At 57.7% G+C, this 17,183-nt stretch overlaps 1 protein-coding gene and 1 non-coding gene across 15 annotated transcripts in view; both read left to right on the forward strand.

Annotated features, from left to right (window-relative positions):
* Window positions 1-17,183, forward strand: part of NDRG4 (NDRG family member 4) — a 52,533-nt gene that overhangs the window by 32,836 nt on the left and 2,514 nt on the right. For 2 of the 14 annotated variants that reach the window (XM_033218643.1, XM_033218640.1), the window contains exons 3-18: window positions 1,752-1,796; window positions 6,907-6,951; window positions 7,668-7,757; window positions 10,479-10,584; window positions 10,828-10,948; window positions 11,033-11,095; window positions 11,246-11,306; window positions 12,713-12,799; window positions 12,884-12,940; window positions 13,251-13,354; window positions 14,130-14,186; window positions 14,270-14,321; window positions 15,287-15,334; window positions 15,478-15,513; window positions 15,625-15,676; window positions 16,925-16,963. In XM_033218643.1, the coding sequence (XP_033074534.1) occupies window positions 1,752-1,796; window positions 6,907-6,951; window positions 7,668-7,757; window positions 10,479-10,584; window positions 10,828-10,948; window positions 11,033-11,095; window positions 11,246-11,306; window positions 12,713-12,799; window positions 12,884-12,940; window positions 13,251-13,354; window positions 14,130-14,186; window positions 14,270-14,321; window positions 15,287-15,334; window positions 15,478-15,513; window positions 15,625-15,676; window positions 16,925-16,963 (1,063 nt within the window). The remainder of the gene's footprint in view (window positions 1-1,751; window positions 1,797-6,906; window positions 6,952-7,667; window positions 7,758-10,478; window positions 10,585-10,827; window positions 10,949-11,032; window positions 11,096-11,245; window positions 11,307-12,712; window positions 12,800-12,883; window positions 12,941-13,250; window positions 13,355-14,129; window positions 14,187-14,269; window positions 14,322-15,286; window positions 15,335-15,477; window positions 15,514-15,624; window positions 15,677-16,924; window positions 16,964-17,183) is intronic. The other 12 variants (XM_033218641.1, XM_033218646.1, XM_033218652.1 and 9 more) reach the window with 8 other exon arrangements.
* On the forward strand, window positions 3,812-3,918 carry LOC117088837. Its single transcript, XR_004439365.1, has one exon. It is a non-coding gene; the product is annotated as a U6 spliceosomal RNA (small nuclear RNA).

A 17,183-nucleotide genomic window follows, 5' to 3' on the forward strand; every position in this document is an offset into this window, starting at 1 on the left:
ATTTGGGGTCATTTTCCTCCTTGTACTTTCCTAGCTGACTGCTTCCCTCTTCCTCCTGTGGCACCCTATTTCTCATGTGACTGTCTCCGTCATCCATGGTTTGGATGTTTTTGATTCAGAGTCTCACTCTATCACCCAGGCTGGAGTGCAGTGGCAGTCTCGGCTCACTGCAACCTCCGCCTCCCAGGTTTAAGTGATTCTCCTGCCTCAGCCTCCCTAGCAGCTGGGATTACAGGCACGTACCACCACACCTGGCTAATTTTTGTATTTTTAGTAGAGACAGGGTTTTGACATGTTGGCCAGGCTGATCTCGAACTCCTGACCTCAGGTGATCTGCCTGCCTCAGCTTCCTACAGTGCTGGCATTATAGGCATGAGCCACCATGCCTGGCCAATCCACGTATTTATTCCTTAAAAGAATCTGTAGCAGGCACAGTCCAGCGCTGGGATACAAAGGGCAGAATGATGGGCAATACCAAGCTTCTCCTGTCATCCTCACAGCACTGAGGCTTGGAGGCTGAGTGACCTGCCCATGAGTTCACAGCCTCGCAGAGCAGGGCACAGAGATTTCTAGGCAGACGCAGGGGAAGGCAAGGCAGGATCTGTGAGTTTTTCTTTACCCGGACGTGTGCCGGTCCCTGATTAGTTTCCCTCCCCAGGCCCGAAAATGGCCCAAGTTTGAGCTGGCCAGCTGCCTTGTCATACAGATGGGGAGACAGGGACCCAGAGCAGGTGAGTCGCACAGCCACCCTCCCCTTGGCTTCAGGGAGAGCCTGGCAACTCAGACGTGGGGTTCCAGCCCCGGCTCCTCCCCTGGCCATCTGTGCAGCCTCGTAACCTGTGGGCGCATTTTGAGCCTCTCTCCCCTCATTGGTGAAGCCTGATTGTTCATCCAGATCTGTTTGTGTCTGGCGAGCCCCTTCCATGCCAGCTTCATACTGAGAGCACAGCCAGACGTGGTCCCGCCCTCGTGATGCCCACAGTCCAGTGGGCAGAGCAGGCACTAGCCAGACTCAAACGGTTCACTGTGAAGTAAGCTCCAGTGATCTGAGGCGCAAAGTGACCAGGTCTGGAGAGGTGGGAGCAGTTGCCACTGTACCTTTGTGTGGATGGAAAAGTCCTCTCGCTGTGTGGGCCTCAGCTTCCCCATCCCTACACGTGGGCATGTTAGTCACGCCCACCTCTCCCCTCCCCTCCCTTTCTTCCACCCTTGTGCCCTGATGGTCAGAAAAACATCTACGGTAGCGGGAGGGCAGAGTGACCAACAGCAAGGATTTGCAGTGGGAGATTCCAGCACTTTCTAGCCTGTGACTCAGCCTCTCTGAGCCTCACCCTTGTGGCCTGTAAGATGGAATCCTCACATCCTTAATGAGGATGCTCACAGGCTCCTCCACCAAGTACTTGGTGGCCAATACCTGGCACCTTGGTGAGCCCTTGGTCAGTTTTGTTAACATTGAGACAGACTGGTGGGCTGGGCACGATGTTTCATGTCTGTAATCCCAGCGCTTGAGGAGGTCAAGGCAGGAGGATCATTTGAACCTAGGAGTTTGAGAATGCAGTGAGCTGTGATCGTGCCACTGCACTCCAGCCTGGGTGATAGAGTGAGACCCTGTCTCTAAAAAAAAAAAGAAAAAAAGGGAAGAAAGAAAAGAAAATACAGACTGGGACAGAAATTGAGTCTGCTAAGGCCCCATGGGCTCCCCAGACCAGCTAGGGCCTAACTTGCCACCCCCTCTGTTTGGCTTCCCCTAGGAGACCTCTGATGCCTTCCTCTTGGCTGCAGACACAGACTGGAAGGTAGGTCAAGGCTCAGACCCCCGAGATGTGGGACTGACAGCTAGCCAGCCCCTCGCCCCACCTGGCCAGGTCCCAGAGGAAAGTCATAGCCCTTCTGTGTGCCCCCAGCCTGTAGCAGTTGCCAGGACCACCCCCAGAGCTCATAGCGGCCCTGCCTGCCCCCTGTCTATCAGAGAGATGCTGGGGTGGGAGATGAACTGGCCCTGCTTCTGTGAATAACAGGGAAGAGACGGGGTCTCTAGGGGGAGTGAGGATGGAAAAGAGAGTGAGGGATGTTGTCATCTGAATCAGCGTTTTCTTCCAGTGAAAGGCAGGTTGACTCTAAAATAGCTCCTGTTGCCATGACACCCGTTGCCAGGACAACCCTGTCCTCTTTAGTTGATGCCAGGTTCTCTGTGAAAGCTGAAAACGCCCTTTGTTTTTATTCCTCCGGGTGATGATGTCGCTCACTCGGCCAGTTATTTCTCTCCTCTGAGTCCCACAGTGACCATTGATTTCTGAGTTTGGGAAAATGCCTGACAGCAGACACAAGGGAACCCTGCTGGGTTCCGGGGCCCCGCTGGCCACCCCAACGTGCTGAACCAATTACACAAGGGAGTCCTGTTGGGTTCTGGGACCCCACTGGCAATCCCAACATGCCAAACCCATTCAGACCCTTCCTCCTGTAAGGTGGAACCAGCTCCCTGGTCACTGTCCTTGCCTGGGCCTGACCTGGTTTGGGTCAGCCTGCAAGCCCCGTGACAGCACCAGCCACATGGTCTGGACGCAGGGGTGACACGGAGGCGGGGCTGCCTGTTGGCTCCTCCCCCACTGGGGGCAACGTGAGGATCAGTGTGAGAATCTGGGCCTGTGTGCTGGTCCCTCGGTCACGTGCTGCTTCAAGGACGAGAGGGGAGACTTTAGGGCAGCCAGTGTACATGTGCTCAGATCCCCTGGGAATGCCATCTCCAAGCACAAAGGGCTCTGGAGCTGGAAGGAGAGGCTGGGGTTCCGGCAGTGGGGAGTGAACGGGAGCCCAGGAGGAGGGGTGGGAGGGAAGTGGTCGGGAGCCGGCCCAGGCTGGTGGAAAGGGACAACTGGAGATCAGGGCAGGCTCACCAGGGGATTTTCTTTGTCCTCCATGCTGCAAATGAGGATGGGCCATGCAGGCAAATGGGCCCTGGAGGAAGCGGTTGGCCAAGTAAAATCCTAGAGCACCCAGCCAGTGCCTCAACACACTGATCCCACAGCGTGGGAGGCTGACACCAACAGTGCTGATGCCAGCCCCAGCACACAGGCCTACGGTGTGGGGGACAGGCAGAGGGCATTCCTGGAGTTGTGGAGGAGACCCTGCCACACCTCTGGGTGCCCAACTGTTGCTGTGAAGCTCACTCTGCCCACCGAGCCCTCTGAGCTGCAGCCCTGGAGTTGCGGGGCCCGGGGTATGTGGGACCCCGGTTCTCAGGATCTTTGCTCGGTAAAAGGCAGGTTGTGTTAAAAGGCACCTTCCTGTCCACTCCTATCGCACCACATGGAGGCAGCATTTTTTTCGTTTTTTGTTTTAGAAAAGCAGCCACAGGAATGGATGGTTGTTATCTGGGCCAAGGCCTGGCAGGGATTTTATCTCCTGCTCACCATGGCAGGCGTTGTCACTGTCCCCTGCCTCTGTGGGGGCAGCCAGTGGGGGAGGTAGTGTAGCAGAGGGACTAACATGAGCCAGACAGACCTAGGTTCTGGCCCCGCCACTTCCAAGGATGTGACCTCCAGCCCAAGTCACTCCACTCATCTACCGCATTTTCACGGAGACAGGCAGCACGGACCTCCCGAGTATTTCTAAGGCGATGGTGTCCACGGGCCCCTCATATGGACACTCAGCTGACCATGACGAATGACCACTAGAGTGTGGAGTTAGCACCAAACTGCCTGGGTGTGGTTCCTAGCTCTGTGCCCACTAGCTGTGTGACGTTAGGCAGATTACCAAACCTCTTTGTCCTTATTTGCCTCATTTGTAAAGAGGGTATTAAGAGACAAAATGAGTGCTTGCCCCAGCAGCACATATACCAAAATTGGAGTGATACAGAGAAGACGGGCGTGACCCCTGTACAAGAATGACCCACATATTCATGAAGCCTTCCATACTTAAAATAAAAAATATTTTCCAAAAAGAGGATAAAGGCTGGGCGCGGTGACTCATACCTGTAATCTCAGCACTTTGGGAGCTGAGGCAGGTGGATCACTTGAGGTCAGGAGTTTGAGGCCAGCCTGGCCAATATGATAAAACCCCGTCTCTACTAAAAATACAATAATTAGCCAGGTGTGGTGGCAGGTGCTGGTAGTCCCAGCTACTTGGGAGGCTGAAGCAGGAGAATGGTTTGAACCCGGGAGGCGGAGGTTGCAGTGAGCAGAGATTGCACCATTGCACTCCAGCCTGGGCAACAGAGCAAGACCATGTCTCAAAAAAAAAAGAAAAGAAAAAAGAGGGATAAAGAGAGATAATGGGTAAAGTGCTCAAAGAAAGCCTGTCACCTACAGGACATTTGAACATAGTGTTTACCACTCTTGATTCTGAGACCTCAGGCCCACCCAGAGTGCTGAGGTACTAGTAGCTGCCGCTGCTTACTAGCCAAGTGACAAAATTACCTAACGTCTCCATCTCTCAGTTTCCTCATCCCTTCTCTAGGTCCATGAGGATTATGGTCCATGAGGCACACAGACTGCCCCATTTCTCCCTTACCAGGGTCTGGGCAGGGGTGGGGTCAGATCTGGAGTGATTTGTGCAGTTTTTTCTGATTCTCACAGCAGGCTGGTGAGAAAGGCACACAGTCCCTGCTTTACAGTTAGAAGCCTGAGGCACAGAGAGGTTAAAAAAAAAGTCTTGCCCAAGGTCACCCAGCTAATAGGGGGCCAGGAGGGACTTAAACTCAGGTCAGTGGGTTTGCAGGCAGTGAGCTGAGCAGTCATGGAGGCTGTGGCTTGGAGTGGGCAGTGTCGCAGTTCAGCTTGTCATCTGGGTCCAAAGGTGGGGAGAGGCCACTCAGGGGTCAGAGGTTGGAGTGGGCATAGGATTGGGTGGGGCTTTGGGGGACATGGGAGGGCTTTGTGGGCAGAACAGAGGGCAGGGCTGTGCCTGTTTTCCAAGCCTCTTCCTGTGCCACAGTGGCTGCAGAAACGGGGAGCATAGCCAGGAGGTGATGGGCCAGGGGGACTCCCCATTGTACTTCCCTGCTGCCCCGGGGAGCACAGGGCCTATCAGTCTGCCCTGGGTCTCCAGAGTGAGAGGTGAGAGATGGAGTAGGTGCCCCCAGGCAGAGGACATGGCCAGCAATAGTGTACATAACAGGTGTCGACCAGGTCACCAGGTACCCAGAGATGAGGAGATGACCACTTTCTCTAAGGGCAGTCGGCCAGCATGCAGGGCTGTCAGCATGGGCTGGGGTCAGTGGTGTGTTCCTTCTTCAGCAAGACAGGGAGAGGAAGCCGGATAGGAGGCAGCTACTGACGTTGATATGCCCACCTCCTGTAGACCCACCTGGCCCTCGTTCCTGGAGGCAACCAGTTTGGGGCTTGACTCTCGGGTCTCTGGGGAGTAGGACACTAGGGCTATCTTAGGCTCTGTGCCCTGATCCCACCCCTGCCCAGGCCCTGGCAGGAGAGAAATGGGGCAGTCTGTGTGCCTCTCCAAACTGTTGGCCTCTTTTCTGGCGGTTGTGCAGTTATAGTGGCCAGACAAGGTAGGCTCAGGTCTTGCCAGCCAAACCCTGGTGCCACTCATAGGTCTGCCGCTTCTTTGCTGTGTGACCTTGGGCAAGTCAGTCAACCTCTCTGAACCTCCATATGTAAATGGAAGAAACAGCGGTGCCTACTGCACAGGCAGTTGCAAGGATAATACATATAATCCTCATGGATTATATTTGGGAGCACAGGCACGCAGCATCCCCCTTCTCTCTGTGGCTCCTGCTCTCCCAGCCTTGGGCCCCCTCCTCTGCTCCTCTCCCTGGCCTATTTCCTCTCCTCCCGTGCACTTCTTGGCCTTTATTCTCCTCTGCTCACTCCACCTGCAGACCTCGGTTGAGCTCCCCACCCAGATCCTTGCTTCCCAGGAGGATAGGGCACGGAGCCTGAGATAGCCCTAGTGTTGTGCTCCCCAGAGACCCGAGAGCCAAGCCCCAAACTGGTTGCTTCTGGGAACGAGGGCCTAGTGGGTCTACAAGAGGTGGGCATGTCAATGTCAAGAAGCTGCCTCCTAGCCCCGCTTCGTCTCCCTGGTGGCCTGGAGCCCCTGTCAGCAGGGTGAGGGTGGGGAGGACAGAGCTGGTGTGTGCCTGACCATACCCTTGGCCCTGCTATCTGCCCAGGGCCCCTGGCCCCTAAACTCCACTTTCAGTGTGTGGGGAAGCCCCCTGCATGTGCATGGGCAAGGTGGGAGGAAATCCCTGGTGGGTGGAGGAGCAGCTCTTTGAAGCGGGGTGATAGCCCAAGTTGCCCCAGAAAGCAGCAGCTTCCCAGGCCTCCTCAAGGTTAAGCGATGGAACCTTCCTGATGGGGAGGCTGGGCCTGGGGGTCTGGTCCCCAAGATCCTGGGCTTGGGGCCCTCTCGGGCCCTCCACACTCCCCAAGGTGTGGGTCAAGGGCTGTAGCTGTCTGGGCAGTGCCCATGCATGCTGCCTTGCCCGGCATTGGTGAGCTGTGCATGTCCGTGAGGACCTTGTGTGCACCTGACATGGGTGAGTTTGTACGTGTGACCTCGGCTCCTGTATTTGGAGGATCCTATATGAGCTACAGCTGTTGGCATGTGCCTGTGTGCTGGGGGCGGATGCAGGGGCTGGGGACCATCAAGGATGATATGTGGCTGGGGTGGGAGGAGCAGTGACAGGGCTGGGGCAAGGAGGACTTCAGAAGCCAATTGGAGCCAGGCTTGTCTCCCAGCAGCCAATCTGGGAGCCGGGGCTCCGGGCAAGCGAGTCGCTGCTCAGAAACCCTGCAGGGAGGAGGGGCCAGCTAGGCTGGGCCAGGATCTCTGTATAAATGGCCCAGGAGCTGTGCCCCATCACAGAGCCGACCATCTCCCACTCAAGCTGTCCCCGCCCTCTGGACCCGAGTGACTCAGGCCTTTGTTTGTCCTTCCTGGTAGAGGCGGGTTCCCTCCCTCGGCAAGATGCCGGAGTGCTGGGATGGGGTGAGTGAGAGCGCGACGGGCAGCGAGGTGGGCCGGGAGGATGGTGCATCCTTATGACCCACTGCAGGGAGGAAGTGCCCCCTCAGCCCACATCTGGTGGCAGCCCTGCCTTCAGTAGCCTCACCCTGGGGTCACTGAGACACGGCCAGAGGGCTCCAGGCTCCCTGGTGATCCTGTTTGCAGGAGTGGCTGGGGGCAGCTGCTAGTCAGAGCCCATAGCAGGGGCTAGGGGGCGCGTGTGGGTGGGGGGTGGGTGACGTATCTGCAGGAAATGGAACGTGGAAGCCACAGTCTGACTTGGCTGCATTGCCGTGTGGACCCGGGCACCAGTGCCTGCACGTCCCACTGACCGTGTGCCCTCTGGTGTGCGCTTGGATGATGTCTGCCTTGGTGGTGCCTGGGGCCATCAGGCCAGGGGGCGGGGGGTCCTTGGTCAGCCCCGGAGGCTGTGTACCCAGTGTGCGTGCGTGCGGGGTCTGTGCGTGCAGGGGCTGCCGTCCGAGTGGGCGGCCGTCTAGCTTGTTTGGACGGCTGTGCCGGTGTGATGGGAAGGACAGGCAGCCTTTTCCTTAGGAGTTGCCTCACAGTTCCCAGGGCTCTGCTGCGCCAGCCGGGCAGAGGCAAGGAGGTCTGGGCCACACAGGAATGATAGCCTCAGGCAGGGGTCCCTGCTGGGGAGGAACGAGGAGGGGTTGCCTGCGTGCCTTATTTTGTAGGTGGGGGAAGGCAACGCTGGAGCCGTGAAGCTGGCAGGGCTAGGGGACCCCAGGTGGAACCCAGGGCACCTCCTCTCGCCGGGGCATCAGGTACCCCGGCTCCTTTCTTCCTCAGGAGGGAGAGGCAGGGGCAGACTCACCCCCACCCCCGGGCCCCACACGCCTGCCCTGCCGGTTCCGCAGACCATAGGTCACCCCGCACGCCCCGAGGCGACGACGTCAGCACCTGCCCGCCCATGCGGACCCTGTCCCCTGAATTATTGATGCGGCTGACAGGCTGACAGGCCGAACCACAGCATCACCACCACCAACTCCCACACCGGCGCAAAGCCCGGCTCAAAAGCACCCCCCTCCCCTGCAGTGCTCAAGGTCACAGGCGAGGGGAGACGAACAGGCCGAGAGGAGCCGCCACAGCCCCCTTCCCTGCTGCCGCAGTGCTTCCCGCCTGCGCCCACCTGGAGGCGGGGCCGGCTCTGACGTCACCCAGAGCCAATGGGAGTGCTCGGCCCTGAGGGTTGGGGGCCTCAGAGTGCACCACACTGTGGCCCTTGGGGCGCTGCCCTTGCGCAGTGCTCCAAGGGACGGGGATGCTTGGCTTCGATCGGGCTGAACTGAGTCCTGAGCTCCCCGCAGAGGGTCAGAGAAGGCGTTAGGGAGGTGGGCAGCAGGGTTCAGCGAAGGTCACTGGGCTTTGTAGGACAGGCAGCCGGCGACGCCCAGGCCCAGCCCCAGCCCTTCCCATCCTGGGAGATGAGCCCTAGTAGGGTCTGATCACGTCACCTCAGAGGGATGGGGACAGGGGCGGCCACACCAGGGGTGGGAGGAGACAGTCGGGACCTGCTCAGCAGCGGAGGGCAGACACCCCTCGCACCCCTCACGTTGACTCGCAGGCTGCGGATCTGGGTTTAGAAGACACCGCCCTGGGCTCTTGACGTCTGAACCCGGGAGGATAACTGTCCTTTATGCAGCAGGAGGCACATTGCAGCTGTTCTGCAGTCCCACCCTCCAGAGCTGAGAGAACTCACAGGTTGCTGTGAAGGGGCTGCCTGGTCAGGAGCTCCCTCGGGTGGAACCTGATCTCCTGTGAACATGCAGCCTTCAGTACACCGCCCTGGCCCCTGAGACTGGCACCTGGCAGGGCCCACCCTCCCTACTCTGGGATTGACCTTGGGCAAGTCATTCCTCTTTCCCAGCCTCAATTTCCTCCTCTATGGCTTGGGTCTATGTGGCAAGTAAATGAGAAAAGTGTGGGTCAGTGGTCAGTGACTGGGAAGTGTTCCTGGATTTGATGGGCCCCGAGAAAGGACAGGCCTGGGATGGGAGGGACTCTGTGGTCTGTCCCCTCTCAGCCCTGGTGTGGCCTCCTCATCCCCTGAGCTGCATGGCTCACCCTAAGGCTTATTACCAGGGCCCTCCTGGAGGACAACAGGGAAATAAACAGGGCCTGCAAGCCAAAACGTGGCCCCCAGGGTAGAGCCTTTGGCCACCAGGTTGGTGCCAGCTTGTCACTCCATACTGGAGACATAGGCCTGGACAGTTGTCCTCTGAGACCAGATCCACTAATGCCGGCCCCTGAGCAGCTGTCTCCTGCTGTCTAAATCTCCTTTCCCATTTGGAGGCAGGAACTCAGGTTCTTTCTAAACCAAAGTATCCTCATATGCAAAACAGGGACAAGGGTTCCTGTCTCTTAGGTAACGTGCAGGAAGCCTGGCACACAGTAGGTGCTCAGTCACTTGATGTTTCTTTCATGTCCTTGACTGCAGCCCTACCTCCAACTCACTGGGCCACTCACATGGTTCCCAGGGCTCACGATGATGCAGAGAGGATCTGTTTATTCAGCTCAGACGGCCCCTCTTGAAGTTTGCCCATCCAAGTGTCTAAGAATGATCAGTTTGCAAAGGGACCAATGAGGAGGGCATCCCCCCAAGGCCTAGGGATGCCCTAGCATAATAGCCCCCTTTCCGGGGCTTTCTCCAAGTGCTAAATGCTCCACAGACGTTGGCTTGTCTGGTTCTCGCAATGTCCCTGTGAGGTGGTTCTGGATGGAGAGGCTGAGGCACAGCAGAGAAGTAACGTGACATGCTCAGATTCACAAGTAAGGGGTAGAGCCAGGTCTTCCTGAGGAAGTAATGACCTTGAGCAGCAAAACCAAAGGTGTGAACTCAAGAGGATCCCAGAGCAGGCTCTGCAGAAGGCCTCTAGAGGAGATGGGGACGGGGGTGTGACCCGGGCCTGCCTGAAGGGAGCCCTTGGGGATGCTGGGCTCACAGAGAAGGGCGTTCAAGGTGGAAGCAACCGCCTGTGCAAGAGCCTTAGAGTGGGAGCCAGGGGCAGTGTACGGGTCGGGGCTAGGCTTGGCTGACATGGGGTGTTTACTGAGGAGTCCAGGTAGGACCACTGAGGCTGTTCCCCTGCAGCAGCAGGAAGTGCCTGAGATTTCTGAGTGTGAGAGGGACTTGGGCTGGGGAGGCAGAGCTGCCCAGGAGGGGCTGCTGCAAGATGGAGAAAAAAGGCCTGCTTGGCCCCTCAAGGGCCGAGGACAGTGACGGCACAAACTGCTGGTTGGTTTGCAGAGAGGACCAGAACTTCCCCACGCAGACCAGTTCATGTTGTCTCTGTGCTGAACAGTCGTAAGAAGGGGTGTTCCATCCATTCGGTCCTCTCTGGGGGCTTCTTGGGGTGATGAGAACAGGATGCCCCAAGCAGGGGTTCTACCACATGCCTGACAGGCACCAGGCTGCACCACCTCATTCCCCAGAGGAGCCAGGAGCGGGGCTGCCCACAGTGTCCAGCACGGTCTCTCCCCTCCAGGAGCACGACATCGAGACGCCCTATGGCCTTCTGCACGTGGTGATCCGGGGCTCCCCCAAGGGGAACCGCCCAGCCATCCTCACCTACCACGATGTGGGCCTCAACCGTAAGTGCAGCCCAGCCTCAGTCAGCCCTCCTCTGCCTCCAGTCAGCAGTGAGGCCCCGGCCCTCCCCACAGGGCCCTGGCAATCCCACTCGCGCTTAGCTCTGTTGCCTTCGCCCTCCGGGCCTCCATTTCCCCGATGGACCTGAGGCTGACACTTCTGCCTTGTGAGCCCTCTGGGGGCCTGGCCTCCCTTCCACTCCCCCGGCCCCTCTGCTCAGCCATAGTGGAGGTGTGTCTTTGCAGACAAACTATGCTTCAACACCTTCTTCAACTTCGAGGACATGCAGGAGATCACCAAGCACTTTGTGGTGTGTCACGTGGATGCCCCTGGACAACAGGTGGGGGCGTCGCAGTTTCCACAGGGGTAGGTACCCGGAGCTCCCTCCGCCTGTTTCCAGCTCTGCACCCCAGGCCACACCTGGGCCCTGACCTCCTGCTCTGCCTGCAGGTACCAGTTCCCCTCCATGGAGCAGCTGGCTGCCATGCTCCCTAGCGTGGTGCAGCATTTCGGGTGAGTGCTAGGGCCCAGGGGTGCCTACCCCGACTGCAGAGCCACCTGGCTTCAGCTGAGGGCTTCAGGCTGTGGGCAGGGCCTGCTCTGGGTGACATGTATGGGAAATGGCACCACTAGCCCTAGAGTGACCAGCCTGTTCTGCACCAGGTTCAAGTACGTGATTGGCATCGGAGTAGGTGCTGGAGCCTATGTGCTGGCCAAGTTTGCAGTGAGTCTCCCCATGCCCCCATTACCCCAAACACCCGGGCAAGCCAGGCATCTCCCTGTCGTGGGGACCGGGGGAACCCTTCAGCCTTGAGGAACTGTCTCTGCTCTTGCTTCTCCTCCTCCCACCTCTTCTTTATGTAGAAAACCTCTTTTTTTCTTTTTTCCTCCAGGGAAATTAACTTTTTTTAAAAAGAGGTTCCTTTCTCCATATGGTTTTCTCAAGAGACTACAAACTATAACTTGCTTAAACTATTATCCAAAGCCAGAATTTCTAGTAGCAACAAACTATACAACTAACTGCTGCTCTAGCCACTAAATAAGGATCGTCCTTCACTACTTGCCATGGTATTTCAACATGAATAATTTTTTTTAGCAAAAAATTTTATTGTGGTTGGGAGGTTTAAAGAAGGCACATTTCAAAAACATCATTGTTGGACAGGAATTCACAAGCTTTTCATCTCTAAAAACAAGCAAAAAAAAAAAACTAATTTTTCAGGATCCAAGACATTTCCTACTTCAAAAGAAATGACCAAGAATTTTCAACTCCAGTTGCAACGTCAGCACTTAATCATTTTGTTAACTGGAGGCCATTCCCTGCCACCCTAGACAAGCTTGATGTGGCTATGCTGTTTTTCTTTAAACATGGTCTAACAGTTGAAGAGAAAATACCTATTTTGCAATGCCTAAGGCAAAATAGGCTTTGAAAAGATTGATTTTTTTTCATAATTATATCATGAGGGCTTCATTTTCTTTCTTTTTTTTTTTTTTTTTTGAGATGGAGTCTCGCTCTGTTGCCCAGGCTGGAGTGCAGTGGCACGATCTCGGCTCACTGCAACCTCCACCTCCCTGGTTCAAGTAATTCTGCCTCAGCCTCCTGAGTAGCTGGGACTACAGGTGCATGCCACCGCACCTGGCTAATTTTTGTATTTTAGTGGAGACAGGGTTTCACCATATTGGCCAGGTTGGTCTCGAATGCCTGACCTCAGGTGATCGGCCCACCTTCGCCTCCCAAAGTGCTGGGATTACAGGCATGAGCCATGGCGCCTGGCCAGGGCTTCATTTTCTATAAAAGCAAAAAAACAACATGCTTAAGATTTTAAGATGCTTAATACTCAATTTTGCAATAGCACCATCTTCAAAAATATATTAAGAGCTGATTCTGTTGAAAGAGCATGTGTGTGTGTGTGTGTAGGGGTGGAAACAATGATAGAGATTCTAAATAAATCCAAGAACTGTGAACGGTTGGGTGAGAGGAGGACAGGCAGGGGCATCTGGACACGGGTGTGCATGCACGGACCCAGCTGCAGCCGGGCAGCTGACCAGCGGCACCCTGAAGACTTTACAGAGCATTTCTGCCGTCTGCACCCATCCTGGCCTCGCCCAGCCCTGTTTCCCCTCTTACTGCAGCTCATCTTTCCCGACCTCGTGGAGGGGCTGGTGCTGGTGAACATCGACCCCAACGGCAAAGGCTGGATAGACTGGGCTGCCACCAAGGTGTGTGTGGTGACCAGGGATGGGGTGGGTGTACTTAGGGTGGGGCGAGGGGTGGCACTCACGCTGGCGCCCTGCTCCCTGCAGCTCTCCGGCCTAACTAGCACTTTGCCCGACACGGTGCTCTCCCACCTCTTCAGCCAGGTAAGGGGGCGGGGGCTTCTGCAGATCTGGGCACTCTGGGATTTGCCCCTCCTGGCTTGGCAGGAGGCAGGCGGGTGTATTTGGCATCTGACCTGGCTCACTCCTGATCGCATCTCCATGATGCTGAGGCAGCTGAAAGACAGTCATCCCCTCCCAAGGCCCCACCTCCTACTTGCCCACACTCCCTCTCCCCTGCCTGCTGAATGGGGCAAGGGCCACTCTGGCAGTGACATCTGCCGGCCCCCTCTGAGCCTGCGTCGCTCTGTCTGTCTGCTCCTCTGCACGCCCCCATCCATCCCCCTGGGCCTAGGAGGAGCTAGTGAACAACACAGAGTTGGTGCAGAGCTACCGGCAGCAGATTGGGAACGTGGTGAACCAGGCCAACCTGCAGCTCTTCTGGAACATGTACAACAGGTGCGGGTGGGGTCAGCAGCCCTGGGACCCAGCACACCCCAGGGGGGGCCCTTGCACACTGCCCCATGAGGGAGACAGGCAGGCAACACCCTTGCCCTGGTTTGTAGATGGGCACGACATTGGGCTTCAAAGGAGGTCATTTCCTGCACAAGGTCACACCCTGTGAGGGGCAGAGGGGAACAGGTCTTCAGACTCCGGGCTTTGGGTTCTTCCACTTTTCCTCCTCCCCTGGGGGCTCCCTGCATGGGAGTGTTGGGGGTGTTGGTGACATCCCTGACTGCAGTGACCCAGCCTTGATATTGACGTCTGCAAAATGGGGAAGAGGTTGGATGAGCCTGTGGTTTGCAAGCTTTGCTCCTTGGAGCCCCCTTTAGGGGCTGCAGGGGTGGCCAGGCCCCCTCACTCACCTGCCCTCCTTCTCATTCTTCCATAAATACTAAGCACCTGCTGTGTGCATGGTGCTAGGAAAACAAGAGAGAATAAAGAGACCCAGGGCCTGCCATCCCATATGGTCCAATAGACAGACCAGTAGCAGAAACTCGCACAGCACAGGTGGCGGTACCCATGGCTCTGAGGGGGATAGAGAGCAAAATTTGAGAGCCCACCTGGTATGTGCTGGGGAGTCCAAAAAGCCATGCATAGGGGGCCTCCAGTTCATTTATGCAGAGCAGGTCCATGCCTCCCTGCTTTACCAGTTGGCAGTGTTGGGCTTGGGATGCCCCTCATCCTATCCTGGGGTGCCCACCTCTACCCCTCCCCTCCCCCTCCCCCACAGCCGCAGAGACCTGGACATTAACCGGCCTGGAACAGTGCTCAATGCCAAGACGCTCCGGTGAGTGCCTCCTGGCCCTCTGGCCTGCCCCGGCCTTTGCCCCCGTGGCCCAGCCAGACAGCCCTTTTTCTCTGTATCTGCAGCTGCCCCGTGATGCTGGTGGTCGGGGATAATGCACCTGCTGAGGACGGGGTGGTGAGTGAGGGGCTGTGGGCTCACTGGGGGTGTGAGGTAGGGGTGCGGGGCTCATGGCCCCTGTCCAACAGGGGCAATTCTTGACCCAGCCCAGGGGAGCCTCCAGGGCCGGCAGTGGATGGTGGGCTTCTCGTCCACTTTCCCACAGTCTTGCCAAGCCTCACATCTGCCATAGCCCCCATCCTTCTGGCGGGGGAGGCCTGGAAATGGGGAGGGCTGGGGCCAGGGCTGGGCCATCAGAAGGTCCCCTCTTCCCTCCCCAGCAGCCCAGCCCCAACTTGGTCCCTACCTACCTCAGGCCCAGGGCCTACGATCTCTCTTTTTTCTGAAATGTGATTAAGTCATTATAAATCATAAATGCATACAGTGGCACAGTCTCCCTTTCCCCATCACCTGCACCTGTTACGTTTGGGGGCCATGTGTCACCCCTCGTGCTGGAAGTCTGGGAGCAGGTGGCCTGGGGCTGTGAGGCCCCATTAGCACAGAGCTGCTGGGAAGCTGCAGGGTCCGGAAGTGCCCAAGCAGCCCCGTGCGCCCTGGAAATACCAGGCTTTCCCGTGCCCACTGGGAGGTCCTGGAAGAGTGCGGTGGTGGGCTGTGCCAGCCCCCTCTACCCAGTCTCTCTCAGACCCTCGGCACCCCTCACCTCACTGCTGAGGGCCCCAGGACTTTTTCCCAGGCCAGTCCCACCACGGCAGCCCAGCCTTTGCCTGACTCCCACTCCTAGCAGTTGTGAGTGGGCTCCAAGAGTCCCAGGACCTTCAGGGGGGCCGCTAAACTGGTCTCCAAGAACGTGGGGAGCCCTGGGAGAAGAAAGCCTGGGAGAAGCAGCCTGTCACAGGTGCTGGGTCTCCCTTTGCCTCCCTGCACCCCCTCTCCTCCCCAGCTTGGGGCATCAAACCTGCCTTAGCAACAGGGGTGGGGAGGAGCAGGGGCTGTTGCTGAAGCTGGCTCCTTGTCCCCAGGTGGAGTGCAACTCCAAACTGGACCCGACCACCACAACCTTCCTGAAGGTGAGGCTTTCTTCCCCAGCCCTAGGCCAGCTTCCCTAGCATGGGCCCAACCTCAGGGAGGGGCTTGCCTGGGGTCCCAGTCAGGTGGGAGCTTGTCCTGGAGTGAGGGCCCTGCTCAAGTCACCCCACTCTCTCCCTTGCAGATGGCAGACTCCGGAGGGCTGCCCCAGGTCACACAGGTGAGACTTTTGGCCCTCCTGCCCTTACCTCTATGGGGTGGGGGAAGCCCCTGCCCTCCCCGCTAATCCTAGGCAGCCAGTGAAACCATGTGCTTGTCCTGCCCTCCGCAGCCAGGGAAGCTGACTGAAGCCTTCAAATACTTCCTGCAAGGCATGGGCTACAGTGAGTACATTTCCACCCCGCCACACCTAGAGACCAGTGGGCAGGCAGTGCTGGGGTGGGGTGGGGGGGTCCTGTTTGCAGGGCTGGCACGTGGTGTCAGGTGGTACTGGGGAGCCCACAGGCATAGTCTTGTGTGACCTGGGCCCCGGATGCTGGGCCCCACAGATGCCACCTGAGTTGCAAGTTGGGCATCCCAGGCTGTGCCCAGCTCCCCTTTGCCCTTAGGGAGGACTTGGCGCACTGTTCTGATGGCAGTGCTGGGCATACTGGGGGAAGGGACTCTTCTCTCTGTGCTGGGGGTCCAGCCAGGGAAGCCTGTCTGGGGGTGAGGCACACTCCCCTCATGTGCCCCAGGGCTTGGGGTCAGAGCTGGGCCTACGGCACCTGAGAAGGCCTTTTGAAACAACTGGTGGCTGCACCCAGGGCGTCATAGGAGTGGGCTTGGAGCCTGGGACCAGGGAAGGCAATTGGGGCCGCCTGGGCATTCAGAGAGCTGAAAGCAGCTGAACCTGAGTTGACAGATCTGAAAATCTGGGTCTGAGGTAGAACCAGGTACAGACACACACCCCCCCTTTGTGTGTCTCCTCGACTTCCCCTTCCCTCTAAGACATACCTGTTTCCAGCTCCCCAATGCTAGGAGGCAAACTTCCTCTTCTGTTTGTTTTTTATTGCACTCCAGACTTCAGCCTCTGGAGCTGGTACCTCCAGGGCAAACAGGGGGCGGCCTGTGGGAAGGCTGGGGAGGACACCCAGGAATAGAGTGCTCTCTGGAGCAAGGCAGAGCCCTGGGGCCCACAGAGGGGCTCCGCAGGAGCGCAGAGGCTGGGATCAGGGCACAGCAAGCATTTGTGAGGTGAATGGAGGAAGCTTGTCAGGCGCTGAGATGCGTTCTCAGGGTCCTGGGGAGAAACTCCACCAGGCAGCCGAGCTGGGAGAGGCACAGAGCGGGCAGGCCTCCCCACTTCTGTACGCAGGAGACTGAGGCCCAGCAGAATGGTGAGGGGATAAGCACCCCACCGGCTGTCAAGGCTTCCTTGGGCCAGACATCCTTCTGGGGACCACTGCTGGGTGGGCGGGCAGGCAGAAGTGGGCTTCCGGAGCCTCTGACCCTGCCCCCAGCCTCTCTGTGCCTGTCCTTTGTCCCATCTCTCCGGCTCATCTCAATGCCCTGGCCTCAGTGGACCACGCTCTTCACTGTGTTGTGTCTCCCCCACCCCGCCCCCTCTCTGGCTCTGTCTTCTCTCTTAGTTGCGTACTTGAAGGACCGAAGGCTGAGTGGAGGAGCAGGTAGCCCCACAGCCCTTCCCCTGATGCATGGACGCCCAGCCTCCCCCTCCCCCGCTCATGCTGCAGCCAGGCTGCATCTTGCTGTGGTTTGGAATCTTCTTGTGTCCTGTTCAACTCAGAAACCCCACAGATTCTTGTTTTTCTGCAGACTTGGCCTCTAGGTTGGCTGGGTTGCAGAGCAGTCTTGCTTCTAGGTTGTCATGAGCTGCGTGGCTTCCAG

The sequence above is a fragment of the Trachypithecus francoisi genome, unplaced genomic scaffold (assembly GCF_009764315.1).
Source record: "Trachypithecus francoisi isolate TF-2019V2 unplaced genomic scaffold, Tfra_2.0 Lachesis_group10, whole genome shotgun sequence".
Taxonomy (NCBI): domain Eukaryota; kingdom Metazoa; phylum Chordata; class Mammalia; order Primates; family Cercopithecidae; genus Trachypithecus; species Trachypithecus francoisi.